At 35.6% G+C, this 18946-nt stretch overlaps 1 protein-coding gene across 5 annotated transcripts in view; it reads left to right on the forward strand.

The window, feature by feature from the left end:
• The window catches only part of Aatf (apoptosis antagonizing transcription factor), a 100729-nt gene that overhangs the window by 21120 nt on the left and 60663 nt on the right, over positions 1–18946 (forward strand). For all 5 annotated transcript variants that reach the window (XR_015443271.1, XM_087191906.1, XM_004870405.4 and 2 more), the window contains exon 5: positions 17174–17288. Coding sequence is in view for 4 of the 5 variants with exons in the window: in XM_087191906.1 (XP_087048032.1) it covers positions 17174–17288 (115 nt within the window). In the remaining variant the exon portion in view is untranslated. The remainder of the gene's footprint in view (positions 1–17173; positions 17289–18946) is intronic.

The raw sequence follows: 18946 nt of genomic DNA on the forward strand, positions 1-18946 counted from the left end.
GCCTTTCACTCAGTATAATTACTTTGAGATTCATCCATATTTTTTCATGTGTCAGGAGTTCATTTTCTTAATAAGAAAGAGTTCATTGTCTTTTATTGCTAAATAGTATTCCATTGTATGTGTATACCATACTTTGTTTTATTTCCAATTCTGGGCTATTATAAATGAAACCAAACAAACATTTGTATATATGTTTTTGGATGGACACAGACTTTCATTGAAATGGCTGGGTCCCATGTTTAGTAAATGTCTAACTTTCAGAAAAACCCCCAAGCTGTTTTCTGAAATGATTACATACCATTTTATAATTCCACCAGCAGTGTTAAGAGTTCTAGTTGCTCCACATCCTCAACACTTGGTCTGGGCAGTCATTTAATTATGTAGTCCATAGGCTTTATTTAAGCTGTAAAAATGAGTTGCTATCATCTCTTTCGTTCTTTGACCTTTCCTTTTGGGTGATTCCTTTTAAAAGGTTACTTTAATCAGTAGAATATTGTTCAGAAATAAATTCACACTAATACGGGCAATTGATGTTTTGCAAAGGTACAAATCCTTTTAGTGCAAAAAGGATAGTTTTGGTTTTTTTCCCAACAAGTAGTACTATGCTTTCATTTGCAAAACTGAACTTTATCCCTCAGACTTAATATAAAAACCCAAAATAGTTTATACTTACTTAAATATAAAACATAGAACTACAAAATATGTTGAAGAACAATTTTCATGACTGTAGATCAGGCAGAGTTCTTAGATACCGTATGAAAATCACAGTCCATCAAAGAAAAAATTAATGATTGTGCTAAATCAGAATTGAAATCTTTTGGTCTGTGAAAGATGTGTTACCAGAATGAAAAGACAAGCTACAGACTAGGAGGAATATTTTCAAGTCGTATCTAACACAGGACTTGTGCCTAGAATATACAAAGAGGTCTCAAAACTCAATAATAAAAAAATACTCATTTAAAAACAGAGGCAAAAGATTTGAATAGATGCCTTACCAAGGAAGATATATGATGCCAGATAAGTACATGAAAAGACATTTAACGTAATCATAATCACTGACATAGTCATTATTGTTGAGAGAGATACAAATTAAAACCACAGTGATATACCTCTACATTCCTATTAGAGTATGACTAAAAACAAACACATGATGACCAAGTGCCGACAAGGATGCAGAGCACCTGTCATATATTTCTGGTGGGAATGTAAAGTACAGCATTTTGTAAAAACGATTTAGAAATTATTTTTCTAAAGTTAAACGTGTATTTACTGTATTATCCTCTTGTAGTAGTCCCTCTCTTAGATGTTTTTAGAAAAGTGAAGATATATGTTCATACAAAGACTTGTCTATATATATATGTTCTTTTTTTTTTTTTTTTTTTTTGGTACCAGGGATCGAACTCAGGACCTTGTGCTTGCAAGGCAGGTGGTGGCACCACTGAGCTAAATCCCCAGCCCTTGTTCTTTTTTTAAAATGTATGTTCTTAGCAACATTATTGATAATCAGCAAAACTGGAAACAGTTCAGATGTCTTTCAGACATATTGGACAAATGGATAAACAAATTGTGACACACTGCTCAGTAGTAAAAAGGGATAAACCTCAAAAGTACTATGCTAAGGGCTGGGGATTTAGGCCAGTGGCATTGCGCCTGCCTCATAAGCACAAGGTCCTGAGTTCAATCCCTGGTACTGAAAAAAAGAAAAGTATTTCGCTAAGTGAAAAATGCCAGTTTTAAAAAGTTACACACTTTATAATTTCATTTATATGACAATCTGGAAAAGATAAAACTATCAGGACAGAACAGATCAGCGGCTGCCATGGGTTAGGTATCGGGAAAGAGTTTGACTATAAAGAGGCAGGCCAGCTTTCTTCTTTGTCTCTTACAAGTTTTCATTTTCCTCTCCAGTAGCCTCATCCTTGGAGTGTTCCCCACTTACCACTGGCTTCCTGGTGAACCCTTCTTCAGTCTGGCTTGATTGTGAGCATTTTGCTTGAATTGACAGTGGGGGTATAAATAGTTGTGTGCTTATTCACAGATAACTCCAGAAATATTTCTTATGGTAATAGATACATGATACACAGTACTTTTAGGGATAGAGGAATGGGCTGCATCAACCTATAGTGTCATTTTTGCTTGAAATATATATCTTTGATACTAAAACCTTACCCAGAAGAGAATAATAGATTACACACAGCTTCTAGATTTTGATGTGCATTAGAACTGAAAAATGAGATGTCTTTAAACTCTTTTTCCTTCTCTCTTTGATAAGTGATATAATGTGGTTTGGACACTCAGAGATTTCTGAGATTCCAGGTTCTGGTTGATGATTTACTGCAAAATTGCTTATAAATTGAAGTAGAAAATGTTTTGCAGACCTGGCAGCTTTCTGGCTTCACACCCATTTGTCACCCAGCATTTCCCTTTGTGTATAGAACAAGAATTAATTAGGCTGCACTGCAGGAAAAGTTTATGGCTATAATTTATATAGGATGAATTTCTTTTTAAAGAGACAGCATTGTTTTGTTACACCTATATACATATAAGTGTGTAGATATATAAAGTGCTTTTCCCCCCTTGAAAGCTGTGCCTGTATAAGCTTCTGGAGTAAAGCACTTTTTTTTTTTTTTCTTAATGCAAGATGGTGTTAGAATAGATGCTTTTGTAATGATTGCTTTCTGACTAAACTGGTTTTTGTTGTTGCTTCTTTTTTAATTCATTGTGTACTATGGGGAGCACTGAGGTGTAGGTTTGCGTTTTAGATATTGGTCAGATTTGTCTGGTTTCCAGAGCTTGTATTCTTTTGGTCTCTTGGAAGACTTGGGATTCTGTCTTTCTTAGGGTCTTGTTCATCCAATTAATGTTTTCATAATCAATGCAAGTCAGAACTTGCAATTTGTTCCTGATTTACACATTAAAGAGCTCCATTAATTAAGAATCCTGGTGTTTGGCATGTTCCCGCAGGATCTGTGCATTATTTACATGGTAAAAGTGCAAGATGCAAGTTTCTCAGTTGTAGTGACAATTGCAGTTAATCCTCCTTTTTCTTTCATAATTTCTTTTCTCTTTCCTCTCTCGCTCTTGTTTTTTTTTTTTTTTTTGCTTGTGAATAGCAATTATTTCACAACTCACTGAAACTCCTTAGGGATACATTATACCAAAATACGAACAAACATCCAAATGAGAGGACAGTGGTAAGAGTAGATGTAGAAAGTAAGTCTTTTGTTTAAAGGGGAAAAAAAAAATCCCTAGAAGACCTATAGAATTGATGTTTGGTGTTTGCTGGTTCTCTCACTTGGTTAATTGTAGAAGGTGAGTTAGTTTTGAATTTTAATTCTCTTTACTCTGAATTTGTATATCTGCCCCCCTGCCACAATAATAGTAATTGTACTTATAAATGAAGTTGCCTTTTATAACCCAAATAATCCCAGGAATGGAAACAAACATAAGTCATATGCTTGATGTCAAGCCAGCTTTTTCATGAAATCACTTTTAAGAGTGTTTGGATTCTGCTAACATTTCTTTTGGAAGCCTTGGTCCAAGCAAGTAGTGGTTTCCATCTTGATGCTTAAGAGGGTGTGAAAAGCAGTTGGAAACACAAAATCAGATCATAGGTTCAGCAGGTTTCTCCTTTCCTTTCCTTTCATTACCATGGGTAATGCATACCTACTCATAGTTTCCTAATAATAGCTGGTCTATCTGTAAAAATAACGCGACAAACTGCAAAGCATTTTCCAAAAGAACAGAGACATTTTTCCCTCCTGGTATGTATTAAATTTGTTAGAAATTATATGGGGCTTATAAGGGACTTAGTTTAATTTTGTCCTTAATGATCTTTTGTTATGTTAAAAAATACAACTACAGAGTAATATATCTTTACTTAAGAAATGTAAATAGTATAGGTGTATATAAGTGGAAAAATGAAAACTTACATGTTTTTCCAAATTTCCACCTCCACTTTGCAGAGAAAACAGCTGATAATTTATGATATATTTTCTTTCTTGAAGTTGCTTGGTTATTATAATGTAATTACTATGTTCATAAATTGTCCTCAGATAAATTTACACATTGGAAAGGTAGTTTTGCTCAGACTACACTTGACTTTAACTTGATTTCTTTGTTATTTATTTATTTATTTATTTATTTATTTATTTTGGTGCCGCGGATCGAACTCAGGTCCTTGTGCTTGTGAGACAGGCGGTAGAACCACTGAGCTAAATCCTCGGCCCTTTAGTTAATTTTTAGATGGCTTTTTTAATAATATTGCTTGTTTTGCTTGATGTTTAGTCTCAAATCTACCAATTCTATTTTGCTTTGAACAGTTGAGTAAAATTGCCTCTGGAAAAATCTAAAATGAAGATAGGTACAGTGGCTCATACCTATAATCCCAGCTACTCAGGAGGCTGAGGCAGGAGGATTGCAAGTTCAAGGCCAGCCTGGGCAGTATAGTGAGACTGTGTCTAAAAAAAAAAAAAAAAATTCCAAAATGCTATTAATTGAGAAGAGTGCCTATGGTCATTCACGGTGTTTCATACAAGCAAAAGTTCTACAGTTAGAAAAGCCCTTCAGTCATGAAAGTTCCTATATCCTGGAGATGGTGCATAATATGTGAGAAAAAACCAAATATGACATTTTGAGACTAAGGGTTATCAATTTACTTTTGTCTTGGTATTTTTATGGTGCAAGTATATTGTTGGATCCAGTATACTCTAAAAATCATAACAGTAGCTCCCTTTTGTTTCTTGTACAGTCACTCACGCATTGGGTTGAATCTGTTTAGCATTCTCATTTGGTTCTCACAGCAGCCTGTGAAATAGGCACTGATACCTGTGTCACAGAGCAGAGGAAGTCAAGTCCGGGATGACCTATGTAAGGTCACCCCTTGGTTAGAGGCAAAGCCAGTGCTCTGCTCTGCCTCCTAGCTTTGCTCTTGGTCGCATTGCCCAATCACTGTGCATACAGTTAGCTCTTGCCTGAAGGCTTTCTTCTTCCTCCTTCTCAAAGGAAGCGTGAGGGAATAGGGTGTGGAATACTTGCCAAACCAAAGGGTTGAATGCAGGAGAAATATAAAGATGAATTTGTTTCAGGACAGAAGGCTTAGAGTGTGAGGAGTAGATGCACCCTTCAGTTTTTCTAAAAATGATGTTTCCTACATGCTGTGTCTTCAGTAAGAGAACTGGAAAGACCCTGGGGAGATCAGCTGATGGAGTTTTTCTTCTGTACATAGGCAAGGCTTTTTTAGGTGATAAAAGAATAGGTAAATATTTTTTTCTTATAAATTAACACACATCCATCGTTTGAAATTTGGAAGAAGCCAAGCAAAATTAGGAAATAGTCTCCCTTAATTCTAGCAGTTAAGAGTTAATACCTTTAATGTTTTGGTATATGGTATATATATTTTTTTCTGTTTTTTTGTTTGTTTTTGCCTCTGTGAATGTGTAGTTAGAACAAAAATGAAAAAAAAACAAAAATGGGACTATATTGTATAGTTTTGCAATCTGATTTTTTTCTACTTAACAGAAATTATGAATATTTTTCCGTGTCATTATTTGATGACATGTCATTATTTAATGACAGTCTATGGGGTTTTTTTGGTCATTTTTTAATGACAGCATAGACTTTCCATCATATGGGTAGTTTAACCAGTTCTCTTTGGATTGTTTCCAGGTTTTCATTTTTATAAATAAAGGAGTAAACATTGTTACTAAATCTTTACTCACATCCATCATTTCTTTGTTACATAAATTTCTAGATGTGGAATTACTACTTTTTTCAAAGTACTCACAATTTTAAGGCTTTTGATCTGTGTCACCAACTTGCCCTCCAGAAAAGTTGTATCAGTTTACATTCTCACCTTCTTTATATGAAAGTCGGTTTCCCTTATCCTTGTCAACACTCAGTATTATAATTTTGTTTCATCTTTGTCACTTCGATAGATGGAAAATGGTGTCTGCTTAGTTTAATTTACATTTCTTTTAATTTACATTTCCTGGTGTTTAATGAGGTAAACATTTTTCTCCTTCCACTTATTGGTCCTTGTTATTTCTTTTGTAGTCAAATGGAAAATTTAAACTAGTTCTAGGGATCTCTTTGTCATCAACCTTAAGGTCTCTGATTCTCCTAGTCATATTTTAATATTTTTTCTTTCTTGTCTGATTTTTTGGTTGATAGGGATACATCTACCTCAGAAGACTTCTTTAAAGTCTTGAAGATCTTTAATTAATATCAGTTACCTTTTTAAAAAGAATAGAAGGAAAACTTTGTGATAAAAATATTATTTTTTCAGACAGAACTGAGTATGCACTCCCCACCCCAAACAGTACTGAAGTATGTAGTGTGAGTTGTGAACGTGTTATTTTCTCTAAATACTGTTACCCAGAGATAGCAATTTTGTTATGCATCCTTCCAGATACTGTGCTATATAAATGTAAAAATATCATAAATGAGATGATCTGTACATCCTCCCATATCATTATATTTTGCCTATAAATATTTCTATATATGGCTTTAAAAAGTGAAGATGTTTCTTATGTAATACTTTCATCTCACCTAACCAAATTAATGCTCCTAATAATTTTTAATGTGTCCGTTCCATATTCAAATTACTTCATTTATTCCAAAAACTTTTTTCTTCATTTGATGATGGAGATTGAATCCAGGTAATTGTAAATGCTAGGCAGATACTATGCCACTGAGCTGTATCCACAGCTCTTCTTATGTTTTTAAATTTTGAGATAGAATCTCACTAAGTGGGCCTGGTTGGTCTCAATCTTTCAGTTCTCCTGCCTCAGCCTCTCAAGTAGCTGAGATTAAAGTGTGTACCGCTATGCCTGGCTCTGGAAACTTTTTTATGGTTTAATTTTTTTAAACCTTTTCCTTTTCATCAGCTGCACAAAGAAAGATTCCTGACTAAACAAAACTTAATTGAAACAATTCTCTGTAAGTGGACACCCAGGATGTTTGCAGTTTTTGCCTCTTACATTGAACAATGCTTAAAATATTTTTGTACCTATCTCTTTGCTCTGAAATCTGTTTCCTTATGGTTAATTTCCAGAAGTGGAAGAGTAGGGTCACGGGGTAACTCAGGTGTAAAACTTTGATACATGTTCCCAGACTGCTTATTAGATATATTACACTAATTAAACTCTTTATCCATTCTGAGTAGAGAGTACTCCTTTCCTCACATTCTTGCCAGTGTCAAGCATTATCAGAAAAAATTTTCTCCCCTCTCTCTTTTCTTCCTTCTCTTCCTTGAGCTCAAACCCAGCACCTTGTGCATGGTATACCCGGGCTCTGCCAGTGAGCTGTATCTCCAGCCCAAGAAAGTAGCTGGAGAGAGCTTGATATTAGATATTGTTTACTACATTGTTTTAAATTTTTATGTGTTTATTTTATTTTTTAGTAGTGAGGGTAAGCATCTTTTGTATTTGGCCTTTTGAAGTTTGGAGATTTGGAGACTATTACTCCATTTCTTAGCATTCTCTTTTTCAGATTAACCAAATATTCCTTTTTCTTGTCCTGTGGGACCTGCTTTCCTTCCATGTGATTTGGGCTTCTTTTAGCTTTACCACTTTGGTTTTTCGAATATGGGAAACAAATTTGGATGTAACATTTTAATCAACTGATTTTTAGTTTTTGGTACTGGGGATCGAACTCGGGGCCTTGCTCTTGGGAACCACTGAGCTAAATCCCCAGCCCCGGATGTAACATTTTAACAGAGCCTCACTAGTGTGTGTTATCATGTGTAGTATTCAGGAGAGTTTTGTCATTTTTTATTTTTATTTTTATTTTGGTACCAGGGATTGAACTCGGGACTTTGTGCTTGCGAGGCAGGTGCTGGAACGACTGAGCTAAATCCCCGGCCCTTGTCATTTTTTAGTGTATGAAAATTTTATTACACTTTGTTTCCCAGAAAGATTTGTACATATTCACAAGGGTACATTGATCTAGAAAATGAAAACTTCAATTATTTAAAAGCTTATAGTGATGTTATATTCTACTCATCTATAAAATATTGGTAGGATAATACTGTAGTACCTACCTCAGCTGGGCATGGTGGCATACACCTGTAATCCCAGCACTTGGGAGGCTGAGGCAAGAAGATTGCTTTGAGTTCAAGGCCAGCCTGAACTAAACACCAAGACCTTTACTCAGGAAACAAAACAAAAATAGAACCAATCTCAAATGATGTTTGTGAGATTTTATTTATTTATTTATTTATTTTGGTACCGGGGATTGAACTCGGGTCCCTTCCCTTGCGCAGCAGGTGGCGAAACTACTGAGCTAAATCCCTGGCCCAGTTTGTGAGATTTTAAATAAATTGCACACATAAAATGATTAGGCTAATGCCTGGCACCTAGGAGGTCTTTGCCGAGTATTAACTGTGAAATTGATGTCTTTTTTTAAGCTGTTGATCTTTGCCCACAGTATTTGTTTTCCTCTTCTTGAAAGGGATATGTGAATAAATATTATATAATACATATATTTAGTTCATTGAAGACTTGAAATGCACCTACAAAAAGTATATGCCAAGAAAAATTAGGGTGATATTTTTAACTGTTTGTATGTATACACATATATGTTCAATAATATATATTCAGAATATATTCGATTGTATAATATTCAACAGTGTAGAGCCTAACATTTGCCAGCACCAACATTACTGAGTCCTTACCTTCAAGGAGGAGCTCATAGGAAGGTATAGATACAGGTAAACTGCTTTTAATGCAAAAAGCATTTTAAGTGTCTTTATATGAACATGACCTCACAAAATGTTTCATCTGAATTGAAGAGTAAACAATAGTTGGTCTTACTAATAGTAAAAGAAACACAAAACAATCTTTTGTTTTCTGAGCCTCAGTGATTGTCTTTATGAGAATGCATTGTAATGTACCGAGTTATTTTTATGCTTTTACATTCCTAAATCTGAGTTTGAGACTCTTGTGAATAGCTCATACATCTTGTAGTTGGTATGTTATAACAGGGAAGATGTCAGGTGTGACAGCTTTGCTTCTGTTAACAAAGTGTTGATTTGCTGAGAATACATAGTGGATGCTAAAGTTTAGGAAATAAGTAGTCACCTTTTGTTTACTTGTCAGGATTTAGAATGGAAATGATAGTGTGATCAAATGTTCTGCTATGTGAGTTAAGCATCATCTCTCTGAAATGGGAACATTTGTAAGATACCTTTTATGGCCCAGGTGATGTTAGATGCTGGAGTGACAAGATGAGATAGCTCTCTGCCCTGAACCAGCATCAATGTAGTAAAATCAGACTCACAGTACCATGTGTCAAGCGTTATAGCAGTGATATGAATGATCCCAAGAGAAGAGTGATTAATTCTATGTGACATTCCCATTTTTCAGAAAGGTATATTCTGAATCCCCATTTTCATGGGAGTTATTTCTAGACCCATATATATGATTTAGAGAATTTGGGGATTTGGTTAAGGACAGTTTTATAATATGAAAGACTCAGATTTTATTTTAAATGAAGCAAGAGTTAAATGGAATGTGGTTCTGATTTTATTTTTAATAAGATTTCTTGCTTACAGTTTAAATTTTAATAAAATTTTAAATTATAAAAGTAATATATGCTTATAAAATATTCAAACAGTTCAAAAGTATATCAAATACAAATGAAAGTACAGTATCACCACTCTCCCTGGGTAACTACTGTTAGATGGTTTAAACAATTACTTGTAAATAAACTTGAATTTTAAGTACCTTATATTCTGAGCATTTACTTTCTATTTAAGAGGAGAAATAAATTTTCTCTTAAGGAAAATTACTCAGAAGCAATGGAGGTTGTCTAGGAACTGAGAGTGAAAGGTAACTGTAGTGCATTTCTGGAAGTACATTGATCAGTTAGATTGCTGTGTCCTATAGGGCTTTTTAAGGATTTATTGACACACTTCATCAAGGTATTTGTGAGAGTATGCAGGGAAACCTAAGAAATTCTCCAGTTCTTTTCCTTTCCTTATAAATTCATGCCTGGTTAGAAATTACAGCTTGAGTGGGACGTCCCTCCACAGAACTCAAATACACACTATTTATAATGTTACTTAGTGTGGCAGTAATGTAAAATGTTAAGGATATTTTTTCCTTTTGTTTCTTTCTATGAGCAGGCTCACCCAAGTATGTTTTATCATATGTCTCTTCATCTCTCCCTCATTTCAACTTGCACTAACTCCCAATTCCCTACATCATTCTCTTACAAGAAAAAAAAAAGTTTTGTCCACTGAGTCCTCTTTCTTAATTTATTTAATATGTCTTGGGATGAATGTTTCTCACAAAAACACTTTGCATTCAGAGTTAGCCTATCAAGCTGTTTCCTCCATAGACCCCCTCCATAGATTGGTAGGACTTCTACTGCAGTGCCCTCTGAGGTACGGAAACTCACTACTACTTGTGGCTTAGCTTTCATGATTTTGGAATATAAGCCTCTGCTTCAAAAAGTTATCCTTGTGGGTGTTTCTGTGCCATTAAAAAATTCTACTTTTGGTCCACAGAACTAGCCAACATGCTGGGACAGAACTCTTTACCCTATTCCAATTAAAACTGCAGTCATCATGACATATTCCCATTTATCTAAATCTGCACATGTGTATATGCACACACTTGTATATGTGTGTGCTTATGTTGATATATAAAAATTCTAGTTGGTCCTATATTAGAAATGATGGTCATTTATCCAAATGGTTGTTGTTGAGGAATTTGTGACACGCACTCTTCTTTTTTTACTGGTAATGCCATTCTTCTTGGGGAATATAGAACAAGCCCAAACAGTAATAGTGACAGAATTTGGAATTATGATACAGTGGAGCCTTCACGTAATTCTTTGTTGAAGAAGTTAGGCCCTAAATGTTAAGGCTTATTGTTATTCTGAGTTGATAATCTCTGCCTTGCTTTAATAATTTTTCCTCATGCCTGGGTAGCCTGCGAGTTGCACAATAATCACTCACACAGCTTTGTAATCAATGCCCAAAGTAATAGGATTCCTCTGGCCACCGGCAATTAATAAATTTGTGTCTTTTTTAAAACACTAGCAAGTCGGGCCTGAAATACGACTGACTGGCTCTCCTCATTTGCATATTTATTGCAGTGGAAAAATTCTTACCAGATGATTGATGCTGAGCCTGCCTCTTGAATTCCAAGCAGCACATTATTATGAAATGAAAAATGCCGGCCATACAGTTGATTAAAGTTGAAGACAGTGGAATCGGTGTTTTTTAAGATTGTGGGAGAATTAAAGGCATATTTTAATAGATGTTGACAAGAAGTGAACTAACAAAAGCAAAGCAAAGGATTTGCTTGAAAAGATTTAATCAAACGTCTTTCTTGGGGGATTAATTGCTGGGGATGACTAGTGCAAGTGGCAGGCTTGTGTGGATTTGAATGAAAAGTATTGTTCTCAGGCCAATATATCGTGTGTCACTTTGACCTGTAGTTTAGCTCTAGCTCTGGAGTTACTTTTAGGGGAGAAAAAAATGTTCTTATAATAATCTGTATATTCCACTTCAATGTATTTATCTGGGGTAATAGGAATGCAGGAGTTAATATGTACTTGTGTATAAATAATTACATGTTTGCTTATTCATTTAAATAACTATATAGATATTTAAAAACTGGTAAGGTAAGCTTTATTTTACTTTATACATCTCTCTTCTCATTCTCCTTCCATCCCATTACCAGAAATTTTACTTATTGGTTTATAATCTAATTAATGAACTGTGTGCCATGTCTAAACTGATTCTCTGCCTACAGTTTTGTTTGCGTTGGACAGCCTAGATGAATCAGGGAAAAAAATAAAGCTGTTAGGTGAAAATGGTTTTTAGATTGGTGACATTTTATACATAGAATGCTTGCATATGGGTAGCATGTAAATGAATACCTAACATTATACCAAATGAATACCTGTGAATGCCAGGCCAGTCCTAGCACTGTGGAGCAGTACAAGCAGAGTGTAAAAGGTTTTTACCATGTGGAAGATGATTTTTGATAATAGTAAGCCTTCTGTTTCTATAGGTTTCTCTTTTAATTTCCAAATAACTTAATAGAAAATAACATTGTTTTTCACCTTATTTCTATGAAATCAACAGGCAAAGGATACATTTTATAGATGAGAAAATTAAGACTCACAATATTAAATTGGTCCACTCACATAATGTGGCTATTTAGTGACAGTGTCAGAGAAGAGGGTTCCTGACCCTCAATAAAATACTCTTTCCATTTATCCTCTACAGAGAATGCTTCTAAAGCTGATGATCAGATGCTTAGGTTAATTCTTGGTAACATGGTAAGGTATTTGCCCTTCTCAATCTCCTCCTAAAGGAAAAGCCTCTGGAAATGGACCATGTAGGGCAAAATAAACATAGATATCCTTGACAGTCTCCATTTGTTTTGTGGCCATGTGCTAAGAGGGAGAGCAAAGAAAGCATATGCATCTTTGCCACTTTTCTTAACTTTTAACTCTTGTAATAATAGGGAGAAAAATTAGAGGTGAATTAGAAACTGTTGATTTCAATCTATTTATTATTCATAGAGTTGAACAAATAGAATTCAGTTCTATATGAATAATAAAGAGGGTTTTTTTTGTTTCTTTGTTTTGGCTGGGACAAATTTAGTGTTGGATTTGAGCCTCTGAGAGAATCTCAACTTGTCAACTGTGGCGTTGAGGATGCCTCCCACCTCCAACAAAGGATTGCCCTATTGTCTCTCATATTTTATGTGGAACAAGAATTGAGTTCTGTCTTCTATAATTTTTATTTATTTATTTATTTTTGTAGCGGGGATCGAACTTGGGACCAGGCAGTGGAACCACTGAGCTAAATTCCTGGCCCCATGTCTTCTAAATCTCTTCAAGGGGAGTTCCTATGTGTTGGGCTACTGGTGACATTTACGTTAATAAACTTTTTTTGGTAGTAGTTAGAAGCACAGAATTGCAGATTTCATCTCTGGTAGGCCTCTTGACACTTTGATGCATGGTGGTGCTGTCCCTGAAGGGAGCTTAAATACTCGAGGGTTACTTTCTCAGTGGGTGAAGGGGTGTATAAAATGAGAACCTATGAGAGAGTATTAACAGAAAAGCACACTTTGATTTACTGATACCAGCTTTCTACTTTCTTGTTGGATTGATATGCTGCCTAATATATCTGCAGTGGATTTTTAAAAACTTGACTTGAATGAAATAAAAAGGCTTGTGTAGCTACTTGAAAGTGGCTCTTAAAAGTTGTAGTCTTTCATTTATTTATTTTTTGGGTTTTTTTTTTTTTTTTTGGTACTGGGGATTAAACTCAGGACCTTGTACTTACAAGGCAGGCACAGGGCCACTGAGCTAAACCCCCGGCCTAAAAGTTGTCTTTCATTGGATGGTTTCTCGGTTCTTGGGTATGCTACATGTTTGCGTCGAATTGACAAGCAGCTGTAAACATTATAGACTTCATTGCAGCTTCTTCCCTGTGCGGTTCTTTGTGTGTGTGTGTGTGTGTGTGTGTGTGTGTGTGTGTGTGTGTTCTTGATTTCATGTTTCAAATTGTGGGTACATGGTACTTAGAGGAAGGAAGGGACAGGCTCTTTGCTCTTCCTGTCCTTTTAAGATTGTGCATGTGTGTTTAAAAACATACAACAGAGGGGCCGGGGATTTAGCTCAGTGGTTCCGCTGCTTGCCTCACAAGCATAAGGACCCGAGTTCAATCCCTGGTACCAAAATAAAATAAAATAAAATAAAGTAAAATAAAATAAAATAAAATAAAATGAAATAAATAATACAGCAAAAAACTTAACAGTTGTTACCATTTTAAGTGTACAATTGGTTTAGTAATATTAAGTATATTTCCATTTGTTGTGCAACCAATCTCTAGAGCTTTTCATTTGGCAAAACTGAAAGACTGTCCCTGTTAAATGATTCCGTTTCCTCATCTCCCTCAGCCACTTGCAAGCACCATCTACTTTCTGTCTCTATTTGATGACTGTGGGTATCTTATATAAGTGGAATTATACACTATTTGTCATTTCATAATGATTTATTTCATTTAGTTTAATGTCCTCAATGTTAATCCATATTGAAGCATGTGTCAGAATTTCCTTTCTCTTTAAATCTGAATAATATTCCACTGCTTTTTTCTTATTTGAAGAGGTTTAATTTTAAGAAATACAGATTATCTTTTGGGGGAGGTTATACCCAGATGAACTAGGATGCATTTAATAACAGTTAAGTGTCATTAAATACATTTATATTATATACAGCCATCTCCAGAATTTTTTATCATCTCAAACTGTGTACTTATTAAATAGTAATTCCTCACTCTCCCTCTTCACTTGCTCCTAGTAACAACTATTCTTTTTTTCTGTCTCTGTTGTTGTTGCTGTTGTTGTTTTGTGGTGCTGGAGATTGAACCCAGGACCTCATGTGTGCTAAGAAAGTGCTCTACCACCAGGTTACATCCTCAGCCCTCTGTCGTACGAGTTTATTTTAGGTACTATGTATAAGTGGAAATATACAGTATTTTTCCTAATGTACAACTAGGTTATTTCACTTAGCCTAATATTTTCAAGATTTGGTGTGAGAAATCTTTAAAACTCTTTGTGACTTCACTGTAGAAAACATAGGCTGTGTGTCTCTTGAGATACAGCCATTTAGGCTGGTGATGTAGCTCAGGAGTAGACAGCTTGCCCATTTGACTGCCAGCAGCATCCCCATCCCACCCAGAAATCATCCCACCCCCATCCAAAAAAATATATTTCTAGGAAAAGAGGTAGAAACAGTGGTTAATATTTATGTAGAATTTCAGTGAAATGAGATTTTTGAATTTACATGGGCTTCCTTCAAAAGTATTAGTATCTTTTTCCATTTTCTTATTAAGGCTCATATCATAACATATACTTTCAGAACTTTAGTAACTAAGGGATATCTGTTTTAAAATCCTAGCTTTTAAAAAATTAGTCATTTCACAAGGTCCCAAGTTCATTCCCCATACCAAAATAAATAAATAAATAAATAGTCATTTATGGTAACATTTGTAGTTATAATTTGTAGTCTCTGCTCTCCTCCCTCCTTTGAAAAATTTACATATATTTACATAATTTTGTACTGTTTACAGATGTACCACATTTAGACTAAATAATTCTTGTCTTTAAAGTTGTTATATCTTTATATTCTTTTTTCTTCTTGACTACCTTCATTTGGTTTATATTTAATCTCTTTTCTAAAAGCTGACAGAAGAATAATTCTGTATTATATTTTTCTTTATGAGAAATTTAATCTCCATATTTGGTAGAAAGTGGTTCCCCTCCTATTTAAGATTGAGAGCAGCAGGTTGAGAATTTTGGTTTGGAACACAAGGCATTTTGGATTTTTAAGGTAGTATTTATGTATTATAAATCCTCCCAAATGATAGGGATATGCATTATAAAATGATTAGAGTATAAAATTTAGAAAAGATGTGACTAAGGGTCTTTTTTGAAAAATAAAGAAGTTATAGTCATATGGTTTTACATGCAGATTATTAAAAAGTAGGCAAAGTAGTTGGGTTTGGGATTCCTTCTGACCAGTCAGAAAAGATTTTCTCAGGTCAGCACTCAGCCTTGTATTGCAGTAGAATTCTATGACACAACATTGAGAGCCTAACTCGTGCTGGTGCCCCAATCTGGTAAGAATAGGCTGCTCAAGGTGGGTAGGGTAGAAGCAGAAATGGCAAAGAAAGACTTACAAATCATTTTGAAAGGTTTTGTGTGGGCCAAGGCTAGTGCAGGCTAAAGTTAGTATGGAATATAAAATAAAAATGAATGTAAGGGGTGCTCTTGAGATTACAGTTACTTAAGGAGGGAAGAAGTGATAGAAGCATGGCCTGAGATGAATGGACAATTATTAAAATAATAATATGAATCAAAACAGTTTAGCAATAATTAAATGTGTGGGGTAAAGGCATCCAAATGTTAGTAGTCTCCTATGAAAGCACATTAAGCATAAAACAGAAATGGAGACAAGCGAAAAGTATTAAGTAGGAAGAAAAAAGTTTTCAGTTTCTGACATGGTACGCTTGAAGGTGTAATAGAGCATCCATGTGAAGATTTTCTGGCAGTTGCTGGAAATGTGAAAGTTTGATTATAGGTGAGGAGTCTGAGTGCTCTCAACTCATAAATGATGATTTTCAGTGTCTGGTTAACCTCTTTAGTAGGACTATTCTGATAGAGAAGGCAAGAGTTCAGTTTTCACAGGACCAGTTTTTATTCTGAAAGTTCTTAGCCATAGACTTTGTACCTAATCCTGACCAGCTATGTTGCAAATGTGGCCTGTTGGATATGAGAAGCAGGTGAAAGCATGGTCTCCAAGTACACATTTTTATATGCAGGTCATATATTAATATGAATCAATATGTATCCATAATATTAACTTGGATAACCAGTAACTTGGATTTTCACATGTGAACAGGAACTTGCCATACGAATTGTGTGTGTTTGTTTTTTGGTACTGGGGATTGATCTCAGGACCATGCACTTGTGAGGCAGTTGCCAGAACCACTGAGCTAAATCCCCAGCCCTAAGCTGAATCCCTGGCCCATGAAGTGTGTGAGAGATTGAGTGAATGATTGGCCACTCACATCAGAGGCAAATAAGATCTAGTGGAAAGGGAGGAGGAAGGAGAAATCCAATCCTGAGTTATGCTCTTTAGGAGAAGTGGAATTTGCCTAAGGAATTAGCCAAATCCAAGAGATTAGTGGGTAACCTGTAAAAATGTACAGTTTAATGTTACAATGACAGGCAGGAGGGAGTTTGTCACACTTAAATTTAAGAACTGACAATTTATTGAAGTTTTACTCTCTGCAGACACTTTTCAAAGCACCTTTCACATATTACCTTGTGGGCTGGGGATTAGCTCAGTGGTTCCGCCACCTGCCTCACAAGTGCAAAGTCCAAGTTCGATCCCCAGTACCAAAAAAATAAATATAGACACATACCATCTTGCTTGTTTCTTGCAACAACCCTGTGGGGTAGGCACAGTTATTATTTCCATTGGGAATTGTGTATTTCCGAATTCTGAGTGTGCCGTGTTGTCTCCCCATGTACTCCCTGCTGCCAAGAACTGCTCAGGAGACATGTGTTACAGGGGTCACCCACTTTGGAGAATTATAGGTGATTAATTGTCTCTTCTCTGGGTCTTATTTACTTCCCAGGTCACAAGGCACTTAAAGCATTGTTGAGGTCATTGGTAGATCTTCAGGAAGAGTTGCTTTTCCAGTATCCAGACACTAGATATCTAGTAGATACAACGAAGCCAAAAGAGGAAAGGTAAGGATGGAATGGAACTGTAGAGTTGCTGTTTTCTTTTCATCTAGATAGTTTCCCATCTCTTATGTGAAAGGTGTCTTTCTCAGGTAGATATCAGACTTGGTTTTAATAAAATAGAGTATCATAACTAAACATGGTGTCACGTGTCTGTAATTCCAGGTACTTGGACGGCTAAGGCAGGAAGCTCACAAATTTGAAACCAGCCAGGGCAATGTAGTGTAGTGAGGCTTGATCTCAAAATTTGAAAAGAGATGGGGATGTAGTTCAGTCCTAGTGTGTGCAAGGCCCTGGTTTCAATCCCTAGTCTTCCCCCCCACCCCACCCCCCAAAAGAGTCTCTTACAATTAAGTGGTGGTCAAGAGGCATATAACTTTGGAATTTGATTTTGGATTTTTATCTTTAGTTGTGCCTGATTCTCTTTGTGGAGTTAGGAAAAAGATTTGCCTTCCCTTAGGTCTGTTGAAATTAGGAGATAAGAAGCTTATTTTATATGTTAGTGCTTAATGTTTATGAGGTGCTTTGTGTTCACACCATGGAATCACTGGTCATACTGTCTTCAATGAAGGAAGGAGTTATTTTGAAGGGTGGAAAGATTTCAGAAAACAATGGCAAAGTAATGTTTTTTCTTTCCTGAAGTTGCTGCATTTGATGAAGGTTTTCCCTTCTTTGTTTTAGCCTGCTTTATGTATGGCACCTGCTTTTTTCCTCTGGGTTTGTCTTTTTTTGGGGGGGGTTGTCTTTTGGTTGGTTGTTTTCTACTGAACTAGTTGAAAGGACAGAAAGGAAGCTTACATTCATTCATTCATTCATTGGTACCGGGGATCGAACTCAGGACCTTGTGTTTGCAAGGCAGGCAGCAGAACTGAGCTAAATCCCCACCCCAAGCTTATATTTATTAAGTATGTGGATACTGTATGTGGGCTCAGTAATCCAGTGAGTACAACTTGCTATATAGTGGGGTTGTGTTACATTCTCATGGCAGTTACATGTATAGCCAACCCTAGGTATCCATGGAAATTAATTTCAGGACCCTACATGGATACCAAAATCTCCAGATGCTCAAGCCATTGTCTGTCTGTCTGCCTGCCACCTACCCCACAGTTCTAGGGATGATACCCAGAGCCTCATGGATGCTATCAAGTCTCTTATGTAAAATAGCATAGTATTTGCATATAACCACACATATCCTCTCATATACTCTAAATCATCTCTAGATTCCTTATAGTACCTGATATAAGTGCTGTATAAATAGTTGTTATACTATATGGTTTAGGGGAAAATGGCAAGAAAACATGTGTTTAAAACATGTTTGGGTGTAGACACAATTTTTTTTTCCTGAATATTTTTGATCCACAGTTTATTGACCCTGTGGATTCAGAGTGCTATTACTGTAGTGCAGTTGAGTGCTGATTTGGGTGTCTACCCCTTTGAATTTTCTTCATATTCAGCTTCTCTTCATTTGGTTCAGCTAATATTATTCACCTTTCCTGAATAGTTGTTACAGAGACACATTTCTCTTATTGATTTGGGGATTAAGGTCATAGAAATATGATTATGTGTTTAATTTTTAAAGACCCTCCTGTAACAGGGCAGGCTTGGTTCATAGGCATTTCTAATAATGTTTTTACAACCTCATTTATTTTTAGTTTGCTTACCTT

The sequence above is a fragment of the Heterocephalus glaber genome, unplaced genomic scaffold (genome assembly GCF_053883595.1).
Source record: "Heterocephalus glaber isolate CG9 unplaced genomic scaffold, H.glaber_assembly_v1.0 deba00001564, whole genome shotgun sequence".
Lineage (NCBI taxonomy): Eukaryota > Metazoa > Chordata > Mammalia > Rodentia > Bathyergidae > Heterocephalus > Heterocephalus glaber.